At 44.4% G+C, this 25,517-nt stretch overlaps 1 protein-coding gene across 1 annotated transcript in view; it reads left to right on the plus strand.

Annotated features, from left to right (window-relative positions):
- The window catches only part of LOC137536146 (protein unc-93 homolog B1-like), a 65,596-nt gene that overhangs the window by 6,368 nt on the left and 33,711 nt on the right, over positions 1–25,517 (plus strand). Inside the window, exons 2-5 of the mRNA XM_068258223.1 lie at positions 6,806–6,936; positions 16,759–16,900; positions 21,244–21,397; positions 24,228–24,389. Coding sequence (XP_068114324.1) covers positions 6,829–6,936; positions 16,759–16,900; positions 21,244–21,397; positions 24,228–24,389 — 566 coding nt within the window. The 5' untranslated portion in view covers positions 6,806–6,828. The remainder of the gene's footprint in view (positions 1–6,805; positions 6,937–16,758; positions 16,901–21,243; positions 21,398–24,227; positions 24,390–25,517) is intronic.

Consider the following 25,517-nt stretch of genomic DNA (forward strand, 5'->3'; position numbering starts at 1 on the left):
CCAAAGGGGAGGGTCGGGGGACGCGATCGTCACCAGCCCGACTCGGGCAGAGGAGGGCGGGCCCGGCCGCACGCATCACCGGAGAGGGCGCAACCACACCAAACCCAGCAAAAAAGGTCGCCCGGGAGCCCCCGGGGGCGGCGCCCGCGGCGCCCCCGGGGGCGGCGCCCGCGGCGCCCCCCGCCCACCCCCCCCCCACCACCACGGCGCACACCGAGGAGAGAGGTCAGAAAGACTTCATCCAGGAGGCGCCAGGCGCGATGGAGGGGGGGGGGCGGGGGGAAACCACGGGCACAGCCCCCGGGCGCAGCCAGCGCGACCAGCACATGAAATGTGACTAGTTCAAACTACAAAAATGTGTGCAGATGCGAGCGCATCAACGTTACTTTTATATGGGCTATACATAAAATCTCTGCATCATCTCATGCTCTCCGCCTCAAGGAGAAAAAGAAAAAAGCAGTGATGGTGATTAGCGAATTCGCATCCCTCCTTCACAGTGCGTCCATAAACAGCCCGGCTAAACCAAATCTGGTCGCCCTGTAGGTTAAACAGAGTTAATTTGTTAGTAAAGCAGAACTCTCGGTGGTGGAATGCCGCATCAGCACCACTCCGGTGTAAATCCACAGGCAAAAGAGGGAGCCTGAAACCCAGAAACCTCCAAGCACCCACAGGAAGCCCAACTCATCACAGGGGTAAAAAAGAACTATAACTAATGGACTCATTGAGACCCGGCAGTTCTGTCGCACTCAAATCGAAAATCCATCTTTGTTCTTTTTGTAATAAAAGACGGTCAAAATTGCCCCCTCTAATAGTTTTGTGAATACGGTCTAGGCCAACAAAACGCAGCCTTTCAAGACTACATCCCTGTTTGGCCCTAAAGTGTCTTGCTACCGGAGTGGGAACACCAGAAACACTTTTAGTCAATATACTAGTAATGTGTTGGGACATCCGTGTCCTCAGCTCATTCTTCGTTTTCCCCACGTAGAAAGCTCCACACGGGCATATCAAAAGGTATACCACCAAAATGGTGGCACAATTGACGAAGTGGTTGAGTTCCCAGGTCCTGCCATCCGGCAGCAAGATTGTTTTACCAACGCTGATATAACGGCACATTGTACAGCCTCCACAGGTATACGTGCCATTTACCTTACAGTGTTTAGGGGGGCCATCTTGTCCCTGAAAATGACTCCTTACCAATCGGTCCCGAATAGAAGGTGCCCGACGGTAGGCTATCTGTGGTGAGCTGGAGATCACCCCATTTAGTCTGGGATCGTTCGTGAGGATATGCCAATGACGTCTGAGGATGTCCTCAACACGGTTGCTCTGTGCACAAAATTGTGTGCAAAATCGCGGAAATGAAGATACAATCCTTTTGGTGTTACCCGCATTTAAGAGTTTGTTTCGATCGCTCACTTGAGCTCTATGAAACGCTTGTTTTAGTGGCTTATCTGGGTAGCCCCGTGCCCGGAACCTCCTCCGAAGGTCATTGGCCTCCTCCCGAAAATCTGCATCCCTTGAACAATTGCGTTTGACTCGCAAGTACTGACCAACCGGAATACCCCGGACAGTATGTCCGGGGTGAAAGCTGTCCGCTCGCAGGAGAGAGTTCGTCGACGTTTCCTTACGATAAAGGGTTGTATAAATGCACCCCTGTTCGTCCAAATTAATTCTTATATCTAAGAATGGCAATGTTTGTAAATCCCATTGTAGAGTGAACCGTAAATTGAGATCGTTACTATTTAGTAACTTGACAAACTCACCAAGTTCGGCCGGACTGCCCGACCACAAAACGAAGATGTCATCTATGTACCTGTGCCACGCAAGAATGTGGCACAGGTACATAGAGAGGTCCTCGCTGGAAAAAACTTTTCGCTCCCACCCCCCCAGGTACAGGTTGGCGTAGGAGGGGGCACACGTAGTCCCCATCGCTGCACCCTGCACCTGGAGGTAGTGGGAACCTTCAAATACAAAAATATTATTGCGCAACAGAAACTCCAGTAAGGAGAGGAGGAGGATATTGTGCGGCACATTCTGCATTCCTAACTCACTCAGGAATGTCCCGACGGTTTCAATGCCGAGATCGTGTGGGATGCTTGAATACAGGGCCTCCACATCGAGGGCCACGAGCAGAGTACCTGCCGGGACCTGTATGCCTTCCAGCATACTTAGCAGGTGAGAAGTGTCCCTTGTATATGAAGGGAGAGACTTAACGTGTGGCTGTAAATGCCGATCAATATAGATGCTTATTTTTTCTGTAAGTGACCCCCTTCCTGAGACGATAGGACGTCCCGGTGGTCTATCTAAACATTTGTGCACTTTTGGAAGGGCATAAAAAGTAGGGGTAATTGGGTCCACAACCTTCATATACTCACTGATATCGGTATCAATCACATCGCGCTCAACGGCGCCATCAATGATTGTGAATAGTTCACCTTTACAGCGTGCGGCCCTCGATGCAGAGACCCTGGCATAGCATCTTCTATCATCTAAGATGTCCATACACATATCTCGATAGGAGGATGTGGTCATCACGACCACATTCCCTCCCTTATCGGAAGGTTTTATTGTCCACTTGTGTTGTTTGCCCAATTCATCTAGGGCCTTTGTTTCTTCAATACTCAAATTATGTTGCCGCGCAGTATCCCCCTCCAAAGTCAACAAGTCCCTTTCCACCACTGTGATAAACGTCCTCAGGTTAGGATATAAGGAAAAAGGAGGGAATTTTCTCGATCGGTTAGAAAGACCCACGTCCTCCAACCGTGGAAAAAATCCCATGGGAGGGGGGAAGGAGAAATCAACTACATCAGAGATCGAACCATCTGTTGGACTTTCTGAGGATTTATCCCCCAGATCAAAGAGATCCTGTAATGTCAACAGGTCAGTGTCAGACCACCCGCGACTGCTGGTCCGTGGGGGTGGGCCACCGTGCGAGGAATTAGACGAGAAGGCTTTAAACAGAATACGTCTCCCAAAGAGATGTAGATCCACTATAGTTTTGAACACATCAATGTTCACAGTAGGGCAGTAACCTAATCCCTTACTCAAAACTTGTGTTATTTGGGCTGGGAGTTCTTCACCAGTGAGATTGATTACTTGTCTCTGTGATGATTTTTCCTCCATCGAGAGCGCAGTACCGCTCTTGGAACTCCCACACTGGTCACTGACCAAGGTGGGAGTCCTCAGTCCAAAAAAGAGGAGGAGGCTGAGGATGATGAGGGCCCGGAGGCCAGGGCCGCTCCAGAACCCCCCACCGCTCCCACCGTAGCCTGGGTTGGCCTGGCACCCCCACGCCCCCCTCCCCCCGGTCCCCCACATCCCTGGGCCTTCTTAGCTGTCTTACTTTGTTCCTTGGATTGATTTTTTTCTTTCCTAGATCTAGTGTCGTATTCTTTGCCACTTCCCTTGGTTGAAGTTGAATCGAGAGAAGTAACGGAACTAGCCTCACTCACTGAAGAGTCCGATTCATCAGCATCTATTGGTTTTGGAGGAGGAGGAGGGGGCGGTACTTTACCTCCTTTTGGTTTCCCTCCTCGTGGTGTACCTTTCCTACTACCCCACCTATATGCTGCTCCTATTTTATAGGCAGTGCGATCCCGCAACAATTTTTGGTCTCTGTGTACAATGATACCTTTGTTAAATTTTTTAATGTGATCTTCCAACTCACTATTGCGTTTTTTGTACAGGGCGTCTTCCCTACATTTCTTCAGAGACTCTGTTACCTTCTCAATTTCTCCCTCAACGGTGGCCAAATCCCCCCCGTCCAGCTCACTCATGAGCGTCAGACAAACTTTAGCACATGTTTCAAAGTTTGCCTCCCACCTCTTTTTGAATTCCTCTGCAATATTATGCCTATGAGGAAATACCTGGAAACCACAGTGGTGCCAACTGGTCACTCAGGTATATCTTGTTATACCTGAGATTCCAGTGTAATCGCGATTTCTTTTCATATAGTTTAGTCAACTTTCGAAACCCCCCATTGATTAGCTGGTGGGCATCCCTGCTAGTGCGAGTCTGGGAGCAATCCCTCTCCACCTGCGAAACCAGAGCATCCCAATGCAGCATTCCACTCACGAAGAAGTACCTATAATAGCCCAGTTAGCTGTATCCCCGTCTCGTCACAGGACTTCCGTCCACATATGCCCCAAACAGTGGGGTATTCTCCCCTTGCTGACGAGATGGAACAGTCCACAAGAAATTATATGTTTAGCTTGGGATATCGTCCTCCAATTATCAAAAATACAAAAATGTTAAGAGGAAAGGTCGGGGGGGCGTATATCCCAATGAAATCAACCAAAACACCTATTATTAATTTAAAATATCATAACTTTAATTTTATTATCCAAAATACAAAATATTAAAAAATGCCAAACCGTGGTGGATCAGAAACCCTGCGACCCTCATGCATAACCCACTCCTTGTGTCAGATTCACTCCAGACTCATACACCTGCCCCTGTGACTGGTCACTATTGCGACCACTGGTACCAGTAAAAAAAACAAGCATAAAGTCCCTCCAAAGAGATGAGGTCCTTGAATGCTGAAAAAATCCAAAAGATGTTATGAAAAAAGGGGACAAGGCAAGACAAGGAAAAAATGTGTCCTCCAGATCTGTTCACCTGCATGTAATAATCAATGTAACATCAGTTATTGCCATGGACACACTGTTGCTAGTTCAGAACAAACTTAAAAATGCAAACTCCAAGTCCATTGGATCATTGACTAGAAATGCTGTTGTTATTAGTAGCCAGTGGTGACACAGCATAGCAGAATAGCATAGTCATAAATGCACAAGTACTTGATAGCATGCAAACAAGGGAAGCCGACACTGTATGCATTGGTTAGTAGCAGCTGCATGTGCTCATGTGGTAAAAGTACTTTGTCATACAGTACCAATCCGCCGATGTCCAGCTCCCAGTGTCCTGCAGTTGTATCGAGATGATGTTAAGTTCGGAGTAATCCAAGTTATGCCTTGTGCGTCGATGAAGCAGAGGCAGAGAGCTCTACCAGGGCAAGCATTGGAGTCCCTGGGCAGTCCAGAGCAAAGGGGCGTGGAGCAGGGCGCCGGGGCAGCGATCACACACACGCCAGGCAAACCACGCTAGCCCACGACATGTTTCACCGGACACTTCCGGTTTCCTCAGGTGGGCGTGGCTACAGCATTCAACATCCTGTCGTCCCAACGTACACTATGTGGCAGCGCCCAGCCAATAGCGGCGCGCCGCACCCACCCACCCCAAATCCCGCCCCCAAAGGGGAGGGTCGGGGGACGCGATCGTCACCAGCCCGACTCGGGCAGAGGAGGGCGGGCCCGGCCGCACGCATCACCGGAGAGGGCGCAACCACACCAAACCCAGCAAAAAAGGTCGCCCGGGAGCCCCCGGGGGCGGCGCCCGCGGCGCCCCCCGCCCACCCCCCCCCCACCACCACGGCGCACACCGAGTATAGTTAATTCCTTTAGGCTCCCCTTCTAGCCCAGTCAGGTTGTATTATCTGTATTGCCTGTTCTGTCTTGTCTTGCCTGTTGCCATTGTCCTGTCCCAAAGGTGGTCGACAGGAAATGGTTCTGATTTCTGTTCTTGGAGTATAGCTGGTGCAGCGGTTGATACCAGCTATCTCTTCTGTTCTGTCTCCTGGGATCGCGCTAGCTACTTTTCGCTAGCGCTGGGGATCCTTCTGTTCTGTCTTCTGGGATCGCGCTAGCTACTTTTCGCTAGCGCTGGGGATCCTTCTGTTCTGCTACTCTGTACCTGGATCGCGCTAGCCACTTTTCGCTAGTGCTGTGGATCCTATCTCTCGCTTGTCCCTGTTTTCGTGTGTCTGTCTTGTCTGCTACGCTTGCTGGAGGCTCGGTGAGGTAACCGTTAAGCAATCGCTCGCGTCCTCTGTTTCATGTTTGTCTGTCGATGGTTAGTTAGGCGTGCTTGTCTCTATTGTGCTTATCACGTGGAGACCGCGCATAACCGCGTGCACTGTTGCGAATGAGTGCGGTGTTCGCGGTTAGCTAGCGTTTGTTATTTTCCGTATCTCCTTATTGTATTATTTGCTGTGCCTTTGCTACCCTCGTATTCTATTCTGATCTGCCTTGTGTCACGTCTGGCGATCGCACCTCTCGCGATTGCATTCCTATTTCATATCTGCTGTTGTGTGTGCGCGGTCGCGGGGTGGCGACTGGATTGGCGCACACACATACAACCTGTCCCTTTGCTCAATCTCATTCGCAATTGCCTCTCTTGCGATTGCGTTCTGCGCTTCGTACAATTCCTGTCTGGCATTTGTGGAGGTACAGAGGATTGGTTCCTCTGCACTCCCGGCGCCATCTGCCGACAGGAATTTCCCTCTACAGGTGCGTAGCACCTTTTGCTGGGTGCCTGCAAATATACGCTTGTGGAGGATTTCCGCCGTGTCAGCGCACGCGTTGTGCGCTGATCACGGAGAAAGTTCCACAATCGTTACACATGGCCACCTGAATATTGAATGCATGAACTGGAGCCAATAATTTGAGGAAGTCAATTGCTGTGCTAGCCTGTGTGGTATTGAGGAATAAAGAGCTTTTACATCATGTGTTCCCCATCTATAACATGAGTACCCCTCTACAGAGTCTAATCTAGATAACACATGCTTGGTGTCTTTAATTAGGCCATGAAAACGTCTAACAAAAGGTTGCCTGGGAGTACACTCATACTATATAAGAGTGGTTAATTTTCCCCAAAATGCCTGAAACAATTGCTGCATGTGTGGTCATTAAGCAGACAGCAAAGATGCAATGCTTTCTGTGCCACAATATTGATGTGTTGCTTGCTTTTTTAGGAGGGGAGTCAGTGGGACAAACAATGGCTCAGTTATATCAGGATGCTTCCATTAATGGGATAGCAGCTGACGGAGCTGGAGCACTACCCATGCAGCAGGAAAACCCAGACCTGGATGGTGCTAATGAACAGGTATGGTGTGACTTTACAATTGTATACGTTTTCCGACTATTCTCTGCATTAACAGATTCTTCTCGCTACCAGTTAAACTGTATATAAATATATTAGAGACAAACTCTGTATGCTTCTTTACAGTTAGATAAAGCACATGTCAGACCTTAAAGCAGAACACCAGGCAAATCCTTTTTTTTCTGTTTTGAATAGTGAGAAAAGATTGGACCCCTCAGTATAGCTGCTATGATGCAGTGTCAAGTAAAGTTGTACATAAATGAGAAGGAGGCGGAGTCAATCGGCACTGCAGGTGCTTTATTCCATCATTAAAGATCAGACATGATACACATACAAAGTGTCATGAAAAGTCACATACACTTCTGGTGAAGTGTGGTGGTGCGGTGGGTGCTGGGCACAAGATGCCTCAAGTAAAGTTGGCAGGTACTTTTGAACTGATGGAACTTTCTCTGATCCCCACTAAAACAATCAGGCAACAGGAGTTTAGGTTCAAAAGCGTATGCTGTTGCAGTAGGAGAAGTAGTGGCTGGAGCAGGAGATGGCATAGAGATGCTCTGAAGCCTTTTCTCAGGCCTCTGATGGGCTTCTTGTACTTGATGCAAAGTTTGGCAATCTGGGTCTATAGGTCATCCATAGAGGGTGGATCTCTCGTAGTCTCTATCTGGTTGTTAGTTGCTGTTACAGTCATTAGGAAAAACCTAAGTGACCACTGGTCCTCATGAGAGTTCTCCGCAAGGGACGATAGGCCGCTAACCCTAGTGTGCAACGGACTACTTTGCTGCAAGTGGCCACCAGGTTGTGACCACTAGGATCACCCCAGCAGAGACAAAAAGAATAAGCAGGAATCGCAGACCAGCTAAGATCAAGGCACTGGAGTATCTGTGTAATGAGGCATGAAGTCAGTAAAAGGAGTAGCAGACACTTGAAGGATTGGCACCATAGATAAATCTGCAGCTTAGCACGCACGTACACATAGCGGGACAAACGCCGCTGAACCAGGAGCCAGTAAAGTAATAGATGCAATATGTGGGATTGTTGCTAAAATACTGGGAGTAAACTATATGGGACACTGAGTCATACAATGTACGGACACTGCTTAGCAATCACCTCTAGCATGCACAGACATGTTTCTCACACGTTGCATATACACACACTTGCAGCTTATGGCTCCTCACTTCACGTTATTCGCCTGCAACCATGACACTGCAGTCTATTCTCTGTTCTTCCTCCAGCAGAACTCAGCTCACATGTACAGGGGAAGAGGAGCGGTGGGGGGATGGGGTTAGCTCAGGCGTGTGCAAACTTTATGTGTGCCTGAAGTTTCCAACCCCCCTCCCTCTGTGAAAAGCTGTGAGCGGGCAGTGGGGGATTTGAAACTCACCTTCTTCATCAATGTCCTGCGTTGCATATCCATGGCAACAGGGCATCACATGACACGCTTTTGCTTCCTGATGTCACGCCATGCGACGCCCTGTTGCCATGGAGACGCAATGCAGGACATCGGTGAACGAGGTAAGTTTCAAATCCCCACCCCAGGACACACCACCCGAGGAAGGCATACATTTGCACAACTTACAATTCACCCTCTTCCAAATTTTGTCAAGGAAGTTCAAATCCGTAAACCGAAACCATTTTAGCCAAGGAATCAGCTCAGAAAAAAACACAGAATTGTATCTGAAAGTTGCTAATGCCAGTAGGCTAGATCCAAAGTAATTTCTTCCATAAGGGCCAAAGTCTTCTTTTTAACCAAATCATTCCCTACCAAATGTAGCACCAAAATGTCTGGAGGCTGCTCCCTGGGCAAACAGTCATTACCAAAATCCGATAACGGACCCCAACACATACCACTAATACCTTTCCATTTACCAAAAGCGAATGGGCAGGCAAATCCAGGTTAACAGAATGTCTTTCCCTCTATGGGCCTAAAAACCCCAAACAAATGCCTACGAATCCTAACTATTCTCCACCTACAATCTGTAAAACAAAACACAAAATGAGTACAAAATTAAACCCGGTCTAATGTAGAGCATAAAACGGGAGGATTCTCAATGCCCCAACCTTTTTATAACATCCTCACCCAGACCAATCCTGGCTGCTTCTGTACCAGCCCCTATGTGAAAGGATTGAGATGAAAAACGGTGAGACAAACAAAACTTGAAAACAGACGAGAATTGAAACACTGAGACAAACAAAACTTGAAAACAGACGAGAATTGAAATTTTCTTTAGTGGAAGACCATCCGCGTGAGCTAGAAAGGAATTAGCTTGAGGACAGACAAAAATAAAAGAGGACAACACATGAAGAGGACACAACTTGGACCCAGGACGAGCATTCAAGCAGAGCCAGACATCCCTACCCACCTGATTAGTTTTTGATTTGCGAACAAAAACCCATACTTGCCCACTCTAGAGAACCACATCATCAGCCAATAAAGGGGAAAGTTTCCACCTAGCTGGAGAAACCAGTTCAGAAATGGGCAAAGCTGCAAAGTACACCAAACAAAAAGCAGTTTGAAACTGTTTTTTTGAGAAATTACTTCACCAAAAATTATCATTATTAGGAGCGGACCCATGTAGTTTATGAAAGAAGGATATGCCCGCGAGACAATGGAAAGGAAAAGGGACCCAAAAGACACCCCATGGCTAACCCTATTGAAAATAAAGCATAAGACCACTTCTCCAACTCAAAAAAGAGGAATTATGATGAAGACAAAAAGACTTCCAAAGCTCCCACAAATCTGAATAGGCTGACCAAGTAGCAAAATCCACCAACCTCTTGATGTTTTCGGTTATGATTACCGTATCAGGCTCCACAGGTGAGCCAGGCATGCCTCGCCATGTAGTAAGCAAGTAACATGCCTCACCATGTAGTTTTGATGGGATAGGGCATCAGCCACTGTATTGTTCTTGCCAGGCAAATGTTTCGCTTTTAACCAAATGTTCAATTTTAAACACAACAACACCAAATGTCTAAGGGAGTAACCAAAGGAGACTGTGAAGACAGGCAGTTAATGGCAAATACCAGCCCTTTGTTGTCTGTCTGAATAAGTATACGTTTGTTCCTAAAAAACTGGCCCTTTAACGGGGTGGAAACTAAAACCAGGAAAAGTTCCAACAAAACTTTAGATCTGGTGGCACCACTATCTATCCACGACTCTGCCCAGGTTTCAGCACACCATTTGCCATTTCAAAAGGCCCCAAACCCGACCGAACCAGCCCCATCCGTAACTAGTAGAAAATCAGAATCCACTATAAAATCATCCTGCCACATAGACCGCCCAATAAATGATTTCAGAAAATGTTTCCAAATTAATAGTTCTTCTCTGACTTCCTGAGGAATTCGAGTATGGCACAATTACTCCTTTTCCCAAAATTAGCAAAGCCAGACATCTGGAAAATACTCTCCCTATAGGTAAGACCCTAGTGGCAAAAGCTAATAACTCTAATGTCGTTTGAATGCACTTCACTGAAACTTTGCTTTTGGAACAAAGGGAGCGATCGGAGCAGATGGAACTGGAGGAAGCCCCAGGTATTTATAAAATCTTTTTCATTATTAAGCTGTGGTACACTTTAAGTACACTACATCTATCTAGCTTTCCCAAGATCTACCGTAAATGTGCATTCACCCCTTCATAAAAGCTGAGCATGTTGGTGAGACTGACTTGCCTTTAATAATCCTATGCTGATGATGTAACATGAGATTTGTCTGCGCGTTATAATTTTGTATAGCGTACCTTAGGATACATTCAAACAGTTTACACACACCTTGAGTTAAGCTAACAAGTCTATCATTTCCTGGCTCAGATTTTTTTCTCTTCTTGAATAAGATAAAGGTTGCTTTCAGACTGGTATGACATGGATGGACTAGCCTAGTATAGTACTGAAACAAACACAAGGCTGCAATGGAGTGAGTGGTATTAGATGAGTTGCCTCCTGAGATCTGATCTAGTGCAAATGATCAAATCAGGTTGAGGTTAATCACTTACCACAGCTAATATTATATGCCTGCCCCCACATAGGGAGTAATGCTGGAAATACACGGGTCGATTCTGGCGATCGATTCTGTGCCCAATCGTTTTGCCCGCTCAATTCTCTTATCTTCCACTCATTTTTCTTATCTTTTTTTTTCAATTCACTTCAATGAGAAGACATGTCGGAAATTATCTATCGAGCCATCTTATCAGCTCAGAATCGAGCTGTGTATTCCCAGCATAAGATTGACTGAATTAGCCAGAAATGTATTTGCTGCCAGCTTGCCAATCGATAAACCAGTTGATTTTAGAAAATGGATCAATACAAAACATTATTGGGAGCAGTGGTGCATTTTTATTGATTGGGCTGTGTTTATTTTATGAGGTTGTGTTGAACAGCACAAAACTACTAGGGCGGCAGACAATGGCATAGCTAAGGAGCTTTGGACCCCAGTGCACGTTTTACATTAGGCCCGGAAGCATTCTTCATATGGCACAACAAAACCTGCCAAGTACATTCACGGTATGAGAGGTATAAGCAGAGGAGCGGACCTGTATGTTAATGGTTACCACTATTTATAGCATGTATAGAAGTGATCATTACCAGCACAGCACCATTGAAGAGCTAATACTATGGTTGAGGCAGGGCCCTTTTGGTCCAAATGTCCTGGCGCGGTCACAACCTCTGGATCCACTATTGCTATGCCCCTGGCAGAGCCACCACTCTCTTTTTTTATCAAATTTCTTTTACAATGTGATGGTTGGTTAAATGCTGGGATGTGGTACATTAGTTACCCCCCCCCCCCCCACGCACACACATAAACAATATTGTTGAATAGTCAATAGTTTTCACAATGGGGCTGCTGCTGACCTGTATGAACAGTGAAAGGCACTTATGACCCAGCTGCACTGCAGCTACCACTATAATTATTATGCTACAAAAAAGATATACGCGGATATATATAAATGTAGTTACAATAGTTAAAACACATTATCACAAACAATACAAAATAATTTAGTTTAGTTTTAGTGTGATGGTTATAGCACAACAAAAACAAAGTCACGGTCTTAGAATTGGTCCAGGTCAGTCAGGCCACCTAGTAATTACAGTTACTTCTATCTATGAATCAAAGGTCAAATTTCATAATATTACCGAATATCAGTGGTTAAAATAGCAACAGTACTGCACAGATTTAATAAAAATACAAACAAGGAGCTCTGCAGTAGGGATAACAAAGTCCCTGGACAAATTCCAAAAGCTGTCTGCTGAATACAGTACACTATTGTGCTTCACAATGTATGCGTCTAACTCAAACCTCAGATTTCAGGTAACTAAGGTTTTATGTCTACAGTTGTTACCTTACTTGGGTTACTAGTTAGAATTGTTAATTATTTCCTCTTCTAGGTAAAGGTAGAAATGCATTTGTTAGAAAAAAAAAATGTTCTTTACTGCTCATTGCAGCTAGAAGAGCAGTTAACTTTTAACCTTTTGGGGGCCGCTGAGCGTAAATCCTATGCCGCACTTGTGACTATCTAAGCCTGATGCGGTGTAGATTTTATGCCACCTGCCATTTTCACTCCCAAGGCAATCGTGCGCACCTGAGAGGGGAGATTAAGCGGTCATATGACAGCTGACATCTGCCCTCAGTGATCAGGAGCCATCGCGATTGGCTCCTGATCACGTGATCACTACGATCGCCGGCGTATCGTAGTGATCACTATTAAAGCAGCGGCGGTAGGAGAGGAAGAAGAGGATCCACTCACCTTCTTGACATACCCCCGCCGATCGCCGCTCCTCTCCGCCAGAGCCGGGACAAGGTCCTCCAGCACCCAAGGCTGAGACACCAAAGTGCGCCCCTCCATCCCTCCCACCCCAGCCGTCACACACTGATTGTTATTAGACTAAGAGGCCCCCCCCCCCCCCAACACCTTAATCTCTAGTTATCTGGCTAGTTATCCCCTTTTCTTATTTCTCTATGCTTCAAACACAATGGCCTCTATTCATAAAACTTTACCGCAAGTTTACCGCTCAAAACAGCTGACTTTCCCGACCATTTAGCAAAGTGTGCATTCATAAAAGCTGTTTCCGCATGAAAAGTTACAATTCCCCAGCAGAGTGATAAAATTCCGCCTTGTGATGTGATTTTCTAGATTTATCTAGAAAAAGTAACAAAATGTCCATTCATAAAGATTAGAGGAAGTGGTATGCGGACGGGAAATACCGCTTCCTTGGATGTAGCAAGAAGCGTGCGGAATACATGCAAGTGAATGGGACAGACCTCCCAAGCAGCAGCAGAGAGAGCAGCACACTGAGGGACTCTGCCAGCTTCTGTGTTTCAGCAAGCCTACCGACAGCCTGTCACAGGAGCCCTAGTGGTCAGACCGCAAATTGCCTTCTAATCGGTTTCAGCACACAGACCATGCAAGCTTTGGTCGCGATCTTTGCGCAGAAACAGACAGAAATTTGGGCAGCAGTCCGACCAGAAGGGAGCCTGTGAGGTACAGTAATTACAAAATACACACTAATTCAGGGTATAACTGCCACCATCACTGGTATGGGCCAGTGGACCCGACTGACTGACTGGTCCTGCGAATAAAAACAGTTAAACACACTCTATTCTGTCTATATATCAACAATAGTAGCGTCTCTTCAGAAGTCTTGTTCAGTTGTGCGGCTGATAAGCATGGTAGCGGAACAGTGAATGACTTTGATAAAGTATTTTATTCACGGGCAATATAAATAATTAATATATACAGACAATTATTCAAATCAACAATTATTAAAACAGTAATAGCCAGTGTGAAAAATAAGAGAAAGGGAGAAAAAATACTTAGTTCCTGGAAAGATGTCCTTTTTGTGGGAAGAATCATAATGTCCTTGGTAAAATCCTTTGTTTCAGATCAAAGTTAAGAGTTCAGCAAGATGGCCGCCAACCATGTGTCCTCTGGCTGGCAGCAGACCGTTCTCATATAGATGGAATGTGGAGGACTGAGTTGCCCGGGCAGCTCATTTCTTTTAACTGAGCTGAGTTCAGAGGCGGACTTCCAGAGTCGGCCCCTGGGCCGGATTATGGTAATCACATCTGGGCAGGGGCTTTCACCAGCCCCATAACCCTGACATTTTCCCTAGGCCGACCTACGCGGCCGGCACACAAATAATAATTACATATTATCGATCCCCAGAACCTACCGATTAATATGATACCTTGGGTGCGGGTGTTAGGGCGTATGGTTACCGAGGGGCCCATAACTCCTTAACCGAAGGAGGTATGATTATGATTTGTATACCGAGACGTTGGTCCAATTCCAATGGATCCGAATACACTCCTCCCACCTCTGGGTGATACTCTGTTTTCCTTAAATAGGCAGAAATCACAATTCCCATGCTTTATCATTTTAACTCCTGGAGACAGTTTGTCTGGTCAGCAGGAGGAAGCCCCATTTGCTAGTCAATTCACATTGAGGTGTGAGCTGTGGGCTCTTCCTGTCTTCCCCAAAGGCTGTCTTAATTAGCATCTGAGTGAGATCAGCTTGGTCAAACTGAGTTTTACACCTCTGGCTAAATTAGCAAGTCACAGGGCCAGTTTCCATGAAAAGACTCTGCTAACTATCTCCTATGAAGACAGCAGAGACCCCCCCAGGCTGGACGGCCTGGTATCCACAGACATGAGATTCTGATTTGGCAGCGCAACGACAATTGAGGCAGGACCCCGATTGCGGTTGCGTTTTCGTTTCTCACGGCTGTTCCGTGACAATCACCTCACTGCTATCGCAGCTGGAAACATTTTTATGAATGACCACCCAGAAGTCTAAAATACCGATGTGGAATTTTCCCTCCACTAATTTTTTCTCCCCAAATGTTTTATGAATAGAGGCCAATAGGGGAATGATAGCTGAGTGAGTTGTGCGCCCCCTCCTACACTGCGCCCTGAGGCTGGAGCCTCTCTCGCCTCTGCCTTGGCCCGGCCCTGCTCTCCGCTCTGGCTGGCATCTCTGGCTTGCTCTGACATAAGTGTCGGGTACCGGCTTGATGATGACTGCAACCTGGAACTTAACGGCAGTGTGAGCGAGGATGCCGGCCAGAGCGGAGGGGGCTAGAGCTGCTCATCACTGGAGCCTGGGAGGTGAGTAAAAGCTGCTGGCAATACAGGGGACACCTCGCCACAGAGGGGACACCATGCCCAGCTAGCCCTACCAGGGATCCGCCTGCCTGACCCCCCAAATTGCGCCCGCCGCATGTAAAATGGCCTGGTCCTTAAAGGGGGTTAGGTAGCCGGTCCCCAAAGGGTTAAAGACGTGTACACGCTATACGGTTCCTGTATGAGGCCCTGAACCGTCACCAAAGGATCGAGTCCTGACCCGGGGGAGGGGGGACAGAATTTTAGTGTGTGTACGCACCTCTATACCACGCAACATTTCCCACATTATCCATCAGGCACACAAAACTAGTCGGTGACAAATTCTTCTTCCAAAACAATACACTCTGTCTGGCCAGTTCTGACCCTATTCTCCTTGCCTACCTTAATACTAACCTTCTCTCCCGACCTTTCCTTGACTTACCCATTTCCTTTGCCTAATACTTTACTTAATACTCTAATTCAGATTTGTTTTTATTAAATGTGTTTTGTGTGGAATCCTATATAATAAACCCCCTTTTGTCGCTGCGTCCTCCTCCTGCGTGTCCCTGTGTCCGTGCTTTTGGGTACTGTGCATGCGTGGCATGCAAGCAGCCTTTAGAGCAGTAGGGGAAACGGGCAAGGGGTCGCAGGGTGTAAGGGCAGCGCGTGGGCGTGCGCACAGTGCACGCGCATGTGCAGTGACATGCAGCTGGCGGCAGGGGGGGAGGGGGGTTGTGAGGGTGGCCTAGAGACGGTTATTCTAACGGGCTTAGGTCCACTAGTATATCATAATTTGCAATGCACACAGTTATGACATTTGAACATAAACCATTTTTGCATTATTCATGTCTTTATTACTTGGCGCTGGTGTGGATTGCAATGTAAACTTCCTATGCTAATGTCTAATGCAGCTTGGCTACACTAAATGGCAGTTTGTATTCTGTCCAAATTGCGCCCCCCCCCCCCTCCATCCCATTATAGCCCAAATGAGTGGGTCGAGGTGGAGCTAGGAAGGGAGCACCAGCCAGTTTTCCACTCAGTATGAAACTGACCTCATTTCCTTCCTGTGCTCCAGAGAGGAGGTAGGTGGAGTTAAGTAGTACCTCTGTGCAGAAAACCTCCCACTCTACTTGCAGCTTTGTAGTGTGTGCTATGAGGTGTCCAAATGTGTATGCTGAAAAAGAGTGTACAGAAAATTGGGCCTTCGGGTGAAGCTGTCAGATGTTCTACTATTGGGCACTGGCTAATACCGATATTCTACTTTTACTTTCCCTAACCCTCTTCTCACTCTAACCATTGCCCACCTGGGCTGCAACCTGCTCCACTAAAGTCTTCCTCCGCCAATTTCACCTTCTGATTTCTCGCCAGGAAATGTTGTTTATAAGCTGCACCTCCAGTGCCCAAATTATACACTGGGCAATGCTTTAGCCGCACTTAACATTGCAGTCTATGCGAGGCACAAAAATTTGCCACTTTGCCACTCCTTGCCTTGTTCCCTCATCAACCACAGGAGGTAGTCAGGGGTATGCTGGAAGGGGGCAACAGTACAAAGGTAGTGCTGGTGCTGGTATTTAATCAGATTTCTGAGTAAATCTGATCAAAAATGAGTGATCCAAGGTGGTAAAGCAATCAAAATTTTCTGACTGTATTTTATTCAAGCGTACCCATGCCTAGCGTTAGCCTTTTAACCAGTTCAGATTTAAATATTATTTTACTGAGATTCTCTTTGTGGAACAGATGGACGAGTTTCTGGGCGACAACGGAGAATATAATGAAGAGGTGGAGGAGAGTAGATATTATCGCCGGAAAAGACTCTTGACTGTGAAGAGCGTTATCTCTGCAAGCTTGGCCGCTGCTATAACCTATGGGGTTTATTTGGGTATGTTGCAACACAGAATGGTAGAGGTCCTCATGAGATAAAGTGTGTGCCAGAATTATTGTTGCGCATCATTACTAATTTAATTCAGAGAATAATGTGCAGAAACTGCTTGCAAAGACCAACAATAATCCTTTTTTTTTTAAGTCTATATACCCAGTTTAAGAATCAGAATTTTTTATTTTTTTCAACCTTTAACAAACAGATTTGTTAGATTTTTGTTCCATTGTGCTTCATTTGAGTTGGACTTTGGCCTCATACTCCTTTCAGGCACCATTGTCTGTATGAGGCTACAGTAAGCTTGCAGCATGCTGATCCTTAACACATAGCCCACATTTTTGAAGGCTCTTATTCAAGGCCGTTCAGAAAATGAAAATACTAGCAGTTATAATAGTTTACCTTGCAGGGTTGTCACCTACACAAGCTGAATGCCACAGTACAACTAAAGCCTGTCAATAGGTAGTCTGCATTCCTCAGCCTATTTGAACATACATATTTTTTTTTTTTGCTAAATGCTCACATCTTAGAGTTCCTCTGTAATATAATTGAAGACTGCAGTATATTCAGGATCTTTACTTTCTCCTCTACCTGTCTGCAGTTTTTTATTCTTTTTTTAGCTATATTTATTTATTTCGTGTTTTTTTTTAAGTAGCAACAAGTAGCAACCCTGAGAAAGTCAAAGTAGTAAACAAAACAATGGAGAATCAAAATCGTGATTGCTATCGGTATTACTGTGAATCATCATACACCATTGATATCATGACTACAACAATTTGGACTCTGCTAACACCCCACCCCCCACCACCATCACTCTAAAGGTACCCATACACTGGTCGATTTCTGCCATCGATATATGGGCGTTTCAACTGCTCTGATCAATTTGGCTAGAAATCGATGCAGCACGCAGCATGATTGATTTCTGACTGATTTCGATCGATTTAGTCAACCGGTCCTGGTGGAAATTCTAGGTCGATCGCCTGCTGGTGGCTGATCGATTGCCCAATAGCATTGCATTGGATCAAATAGTTACAGCAATGCATTTTGATGGATTTTCAATAGATTTCATACTAAAATATATTGGAAATCTAGTGTGTGGCACACATCAGATAGATTCCTGTCAGATTTGATCTGACAGGTATCTGACAGGAATCTATTTGATGGTCAAATCTGTTGCAAATCTATAAGTGTATGGGTACCTTTAGATCCCATTGTGCTCAAGAATACTTCTTGTAGGTGCTGCAGACTCCATTTATCAACATTCTGCTGAGCTGATGGTTGATCTTGTTAATTGGTAGAGTTGTTAAAATGGAAGCAAATTAGTGTTTGTGAAATTATTGCAGTTGCATGCGTGGACATGCAGTTAGAAAATATTTTAATAAATCCAAGCTGTCATTGAGTTTTATTTCTAAAAAGTGTACATGTAGTGAGTGCATGCACAGAAATGCAAATTCACAAATGCTAATTTAATAACTTTTTAGCGTCCCTTTCTTTTTTGCGATATTACCCAGATAAAGGGCGCAAAATTTTGACATCAAATATCAGCCATTTTAAAAAACAACGTAGGATAGGTTAAGGTGATTACTAACCTTAGAAAAAGTAGAAAGTAAGAGTCTTTAAAGCAAACATGAAGTGAAAATAAACTTATAAGATAAATCATTGTATCAGAAGAACAGTTTTCTTGAGTCCTACATTTTATTTTGTTGGAAATTTTAGCCTGTAAGCCTAAACCATGTTTGACATCACACTTACATTACTGCTGTTCATTTCACTCCCACACAGAGAAATTATAATGTATTAGGGCCTGAACTCACTGCTGCATTGCTGAGCTGATTTTAGCTATGCACATCAGTATGTGATATGCTAGGACATCACACAGTGCATAGACCATGTAGTGCTGCATACAGTACATTTCTGTGTGCAATGCTGCACTGTTGCATTCTAATATAGTTGAACAAGGTTCAGCGTTGCAATGAAAAGCAAAGCACGTGCCATGCTCATGTGTCAAATGCATGGCTGCCTGCTATTGATGGCATCATGAGAGTGTGCCCGGGCCCATAATCATTACCTTGCAAAATATTTGCACAGCCACACAAATGTCTTATGACCTCTGATTAGTTTTCAAAAGAGTTGCTGCAGTCCAGCTGCACCGACATTATATAAAACTGTAAAAAGTGAACATAGGCAAGTTCTCAGTAGGTAGAATTTCCCATGTTTGAGTCATCATGCCACATGTCACTTTATTTCCCTTTGATATGTTGGATCTTCCTGGGACTAAATTGGAATGTGCTAAAACAAAATATAAGATAAAAATAATAGTATGCAACAGATATTTTTGATAATTTCTGATAACTGTTATATTGCAACTGAGGGTAGCCACACACCTTGCAATCTGATTGTAATAGCCAACAGGGGCCAGCAGAAGGCTGATCATACAAACGATCAGTAGCTGATTGGAATATCAGGCAGTGATTAGTGCTTTTGATAGCGTACTATTCTTAAGGCGTGTACACACGGCATATGTTTACAAATGACGGGTCCGTCAGACCCTCCCGCAGGGCGGTCGTTCTGCCGACAGTAGCACATGAGTACAAGCTGTTGGCAGACTGATAAGACTGTTTTTGACTGATCCGCCCAGTGGATCAGTCAAAAACAGTCTTATCAGTCTCCCGACAGCCTGCACTCAGGCGCTACTGTTGGCAGAATGACCGCCCCGCAGGAGGGTCTGACGAACCCATCGTTTGTAAAAATACGGCGTGTGTACACACCTATAGCCTCTAAATCCCTGAACAAGATTTCAGTTCAATTCCAAATTCATCAGTTGCTTGGTGACTTAAAAGGTATACAAGTAAAAAAATCAGCGTGCCATCCACACAAGCAGCATTGTTTTCTTAAAAAGTTATGCTAGGTACACATGATGCGTTTTTTGCGGGCAATTTTCCGTTCGATCGATTATCGGTTCATTTTTCCGCTTGATTTCCCGCTCAATCTTATCTTTTCTTATCAACATCCATTAACGTCTGTGAGAAATTGAGCAGAAAAGCGATCGAACAGAATATCGAACATGACGGAAATTATCTATCGAACCATCTATCTGCCGAAAAAACGTATGGTGTGTACCTAGCATAAGGTTTCAATTTGCTTACAGTAAAGATATCCTTCAAGTCATGTGACTGACAACAGGGGCGTAACTACAAATCATGAGCCCCCTCCGCTAGATTTTGATGGGGCACCATAATGTTCACAACCAGGGCCGGATTTACCATAAGGCACTATAGGCGCATGCCTACAGGCGCCCTTTGTGGCTGAGGCGGCTAACCTCTCTTCCATTATGCCCCCTCTCTCAGCAGAGGGTGATGTCACTTACCACGGAGCTCCAGTCCATCAGCCGCAGGCACGTAGTTAGGGGCAGAGATCCGAGTCTTAATCGGTGCCTCCTGTGGAAGTGAGAGTAGCATGGTGGGTAGTGTGGGAATTGTATCCTCCTCCCCTTGTTCCTGCACCACACCAGCTGCAGCGCAGATAGGCTGTGCACTCTGGACACGCACACTGCCATTTACCACCTGCTCTTCTCATCTTGACGGGGGGGGGGGAGCTTGAGGCAATGTAAGTGGAGACTTAGTTGTGTGTAGCCCTTGATTGTGCGAAGCCCTTGATTGTGTGTAGCCCTGTGACAGATAGCCTATATATATATATATATATATATATATATATATATATATATATATATATATATATATATATATATATATATATATATATATATATATATAGTAGAGGGGGCTTTATTGAAGATTTTGCTTGGCAGACCCACTCTTTGAATTACACCACTGCTAGGTCCATGTACACTTAACTTGTTCTGTGATATAAGAAAATAAGGGCTGGAATTGGGAGTGTGGCCTGTGCTGAGGAGCTGAGTTTATAAGGCTAGAATCTTTGTACCTACAAGCTCCTAAAGTGTAAATCCGGCCCTGTTCACAACCCTTCCTTTGCCTTCCCTTGGTGACCCTCACAGCCTGGGGGCTCATCTTACAAGGCTTATAAATCAAGTGTGGCCATCAGGATCTCCACACCCACAACAAGTGTAGCCACAAAAACACCTGTTCTGGAGTATCAGAAAAAGGAAGGTTCAGTAAGCTTGCACCTATTCCGTGAGGAGACCTTGGGCTAGACTCGCTGACACTGCTACAGCCTATGGAGCTGCAGCTGTGGCGCTTTCATCTACCAGGAGAAAAGTGCAATATAAATGTTCTGTGTATCTGTAAGTGTGCTTTGTAGTCAATCCAGAGAACCACTTTTGTTTCACCATGTGATGTTGTCATGTGACTTTTGCCTTGTCTTAATTTTAGGGCTCCTGCAGATGCAGCTGATTTTGCACTATGATGAGACTTACAGAGATGTGAAATACGGTAATATGGGACTGCAGGACATTGATAACAAGATGCTTATGGGCATTAATGTCACCCCAATAGCCGCTCTGCTGTACACTCCTGTCCTCATCAGGTTAGAAGATGGAAGCTTATCTAGTCAGTTAATGATGTAGTGTTGTTGCATTATATACATCAGTGGCCTGAAATCAATAAATGGATATCTTGCTGCATGTAGCTCTCAGCTGCCAAATTATGTGACTTCTAGCAGTTTTTTGCCACCATTGCCAACACTAAAATGTCCCAGTTTGGGGAGTTATGCAAAACAGACTAATTTGCAAACTGATTCAAACAAGGCCTAATTTCCTATGGTTGCATTGATCAATTAACACACAAACAAAATAGGTTCCGGCAACACTGTGGGAAATAAGTGTGTGCTCAGTCACTATGAAACAAGTAAAAACTAGGATTATGACCATAATTAGCACCACACCATTAATTATAGCAAGAGTATCACAATTTTATTATTAACAACTTCACAAAAAGCACTATACAATGTTAAAACCAATTAAAAGATCGAGAGACACCACAAATCAATATCTATGATATATAATATATGATTGCTAATAGCATATCAATTAACATATTTTTTTAAACTGGTATGGGAATAGCTTGTCTAGGTGTTCCTAAGTATTGCTATATATCACCACCTGCTTATATCTTCCTGTCATGTTATCAAATTCCTTTCACAATTCACTGATGGAGGGTGTTGGACCAGTGAATCATGAGGGGAGGGGGGAATCCCTCTCCCTATATCTGTTAACCCTGTGTGTAGTTTTTATCTTTTGCAGATGACAGGTCTCAATAACTTAAACTGCAGCTGCTTGTCTCTCTGAATGAGCTGTACAGACAGGGATAGCTGTCTGAGAAGAATACAGTAATGCACTGAGGAGCAGAGCTAGCAGGAGAACATATTTCATTATATGATTATGGATTCATTGGTTATTGACCTAATTCATTAAAACATTAAATTCCTCTTTATACTGTGGCAGCGCTTGGATAGTTTGCCACTGTTTTAATTAGTCTGTGAATTATTTCTCTGTCAATGGTTGTCTAAACACTTTCTCCACTATGGATTTGCTTAATTTATCCATTCATCTGCCAATAAGTTTATCAGTACTTATCACACTGAAGTTATTTATAGCTTGTTTTTTTCACCACTAATTAGACTTTCTTTGGGTGGTACTTTTTGCTAAGAATTACTTTATTCTATTTGTACTTTAATGTGAATAATAAGAAAAAAAATGAAAAAAAAATCATTATTTTTTCAGTTCTTGGCCATTATAGTTTTAAAATAAAACGTTCTACTGTGGATAAAACCCACACATTATATTTTCCCATTTGTCCCAGTTATTGCAATGTTTAAAATATTTCCCTAGTACAATGCATGGCACCAGTATTTTATTTGGAAATAAAGGTGTGTTTTTTAGTTTTGTGTCCATCACTATTTACAAGCCCATCATTTAAAAAAACAGTAATATAGCCGCTTGACATACCATTACATATCAAAAAAGTTCAGTTCCCAAGTATTTATGTAATTTTTTTTTTTTTTTTATACAAAAGTTTTATTTGAGTATTTATGGGAGAGTGTGGGAGGTAAGGAGTTAATTTAAAATTATATGTAGGTCTTTTTTATTAAAAAAAAATGTTTTTAGGTGTAGTTTTACCATTTGGCCACAAGATGTCCTAGCACATTATTTCCTGTTAGCATACTATCATTGATACTGGTGATCATTGACATGGGGGCTTAGATTAATGAATGAGAACTGCCTTCCCATTCATTCATCTCCCCTCTAACGATTGGCTGCTAGAACACGCGTGGGAGCGAGTGCAGGAGCGAGCAGAAGTGTCGAGTATCTACATTCCTGAGAGCTGTTGAGGGATTTTGCAGTGATGTAGATACTTGTCCCGGGGGAGGGGAAGTGGTTAAAGTGTACCCGAGGCAAGGCGACAAAAAAAACAAAAAAGTAGAGGGAAGCCTCTGAAAATTGTATTATCTAAGAAGAGGGAAGACTCTGGATTCTACAGAGGCTTCCTACGTCCTCTTGACCCCAACCATTGCCGCACGAGGACTTCCGAAAACAAATCTAACAAAAGATTGTCTGACTTGTAATTGCAACTGTGCTCCTCTTCATGCACGAGTGCAGCCGTGATGTGCCCTCGTGAGTATTGCCTTTCATGCACAGTAAGTCAGTCGCTTGTGTATGAATGAGAGAGATTAACTCTTTGCAGCTAGCACTGCAGCTATAGTTCCTCCCTGCTTACTATGTAGTGAGGCACTTATACCCTCCCATACACACTCTAGTGTGTTTAAAAAAATCCATAAGCACATCACACTACCCTGCCTACAATAAGAAACCACATGTCATGTTTTTTTTAAGTTAATCTTTTTATGAAAAAACTGGGGCGAGTGTGGGAAAAGGTTAATATTTACAAAGAATTTCATTTGTTTTGGTTATCGAAGCACCAATCACATTGATGAGCTTGTAGTGAGATGTTTTAGCCGTGAAGCACAGTTTCAGAAACTAAAGTGAAGATGCATATTACAGGGCCCTGTTGGCGGTTATCCTATACTAAATAATACAATTCTCCAAATTTTATCATAGGCACATTCAATCACCTGTAGGTCTTTTCATTGCATACACATTGTCATTTTAACAAACATATAGTATAAACAGGATTTTTTTTAACAATAAAAATGTACAGTATACAGGATTAATATGACACTGACCATGAGGGTGGATAAAATATAAATATACAATTTATTGCTTGTGTGGACTTATGGACATTGTCCTTCTCGGCTGCGGTCGCCTTCTACCTTGGCGCTGACACTGATAAAATATGCTTAGCATTCATGGTGATGTGAATACTTCTTTACATTGAAGACACTGGCTTTTCTATTTCAGATTTTTTGGTACTAAATGGATGCTGTTCCTCTCCTCTGGGATCTATGCCTTATTTGTCTCCACCAATTACTGGGAGAGATACTACACACTTGTCCCATCAGCGACTGTCATCGGAATCATGATTGTCCCCTTCTGGGCATCCATAGGCAATTATATTACCAGGTAAGTGCTGAAAATATCCTATTTAGGTGTACCTAAACTCTGAATGCCATTTTATATAAAATTATTTGTATGTTCTTCTCTGAAGCATAATAAGCTGTACTTGTGAAGTCCCATTCCTGAGATATTCCCTTTTCCTGCTTGTCACATGAAGTGGCAAAGTCGATAATCTGAACCTTACCCCCTCCCTTATGTCACCTTTTAATGTAGACATATTTATCTCAGACAGGGACGGATCTAGACCAAGTTGCGCCTGGGGCAAGGTCAGGTTTTGGCTCCTAAAGGTCAGGTTTTGGCGCCTAAACTGCCATTCCCCATCCAAATTTTGCCGCCTTTTTAAGAATTCAACAAACTGCTTGCCCCCCCCCCCCTCCCTAGATCCGCCCCTGATCTCAGAGGAACAGAGCTTCATACAGATTTTATCTGAGACTATAATCCTTGATTGGTTTGAGCGAAAACCTAGCTTTAGGGTAGATGTCCTCCAATGTAGTTACATGGACCAATAGAAAGCACTGCACTGGTGGTAAATTCAAATACCTGCCAACAGGGCTCCTGGTCAGTATTGTGGCAGGCAAGGATAGTTTGTGCCGATCTGCAATTAAGAAAGCAAGACCAGAAAATGTAAAAATGATAATGGTGTTAGGACCTGTAAAATGCACTGCTAGAGGGTGCCTGATATGTGATATGTGTTTTTATGCAGCATGTAGTCCGATTTTTTTCCTGTCCATGCAAATCAGATCGCAGCCTCTTGATTTCAATAGGCTGTGTTTCCCTGTCCAATTTTGCATGCGGGAAAACGCATCAAGGCTAATGGAAATGGGCCCTCAAGGTTTTGTATCCCTGTCATTAAGAATTAAGATATGTTTTAAGAAAATCACAACTCCACTACAAACCTGCACTGTCTGTATGAATCATGCTATGTATCTAACTATAGCTAATGGAGGTGTGTGTGTGTGTGTGTGTTCATCATTTATCAAAGCAGGTATATGTCACACTAGAGCAAAGGGAGGAGCAGATGTGTGAGGGGGGGAGAGAGAGAGAGAGAGAGAGAGATAGATATCAAACCCTCATCACACAGCAAAGGAAGTTACGTGAATATAAAAACCAACAACTGAACAGGTAAGATAGGAT

Source organism: Hyperolius riggenbachi, chromosome 10 (assembly GCF_040937935.1).
Source record: "Hyperolius riggenbachi isolate aHypRig1 chromosome 10, aHypRig1.pri, whole genome shotgun sequence".
NCBI classification, from domain to species: domain Eukaryota; kingdom Metazoa; phylum Chordata; class Amphibia; order Anura; family Hyperoliidae; genus Hyperolius; species Hyperolius riggenbachi.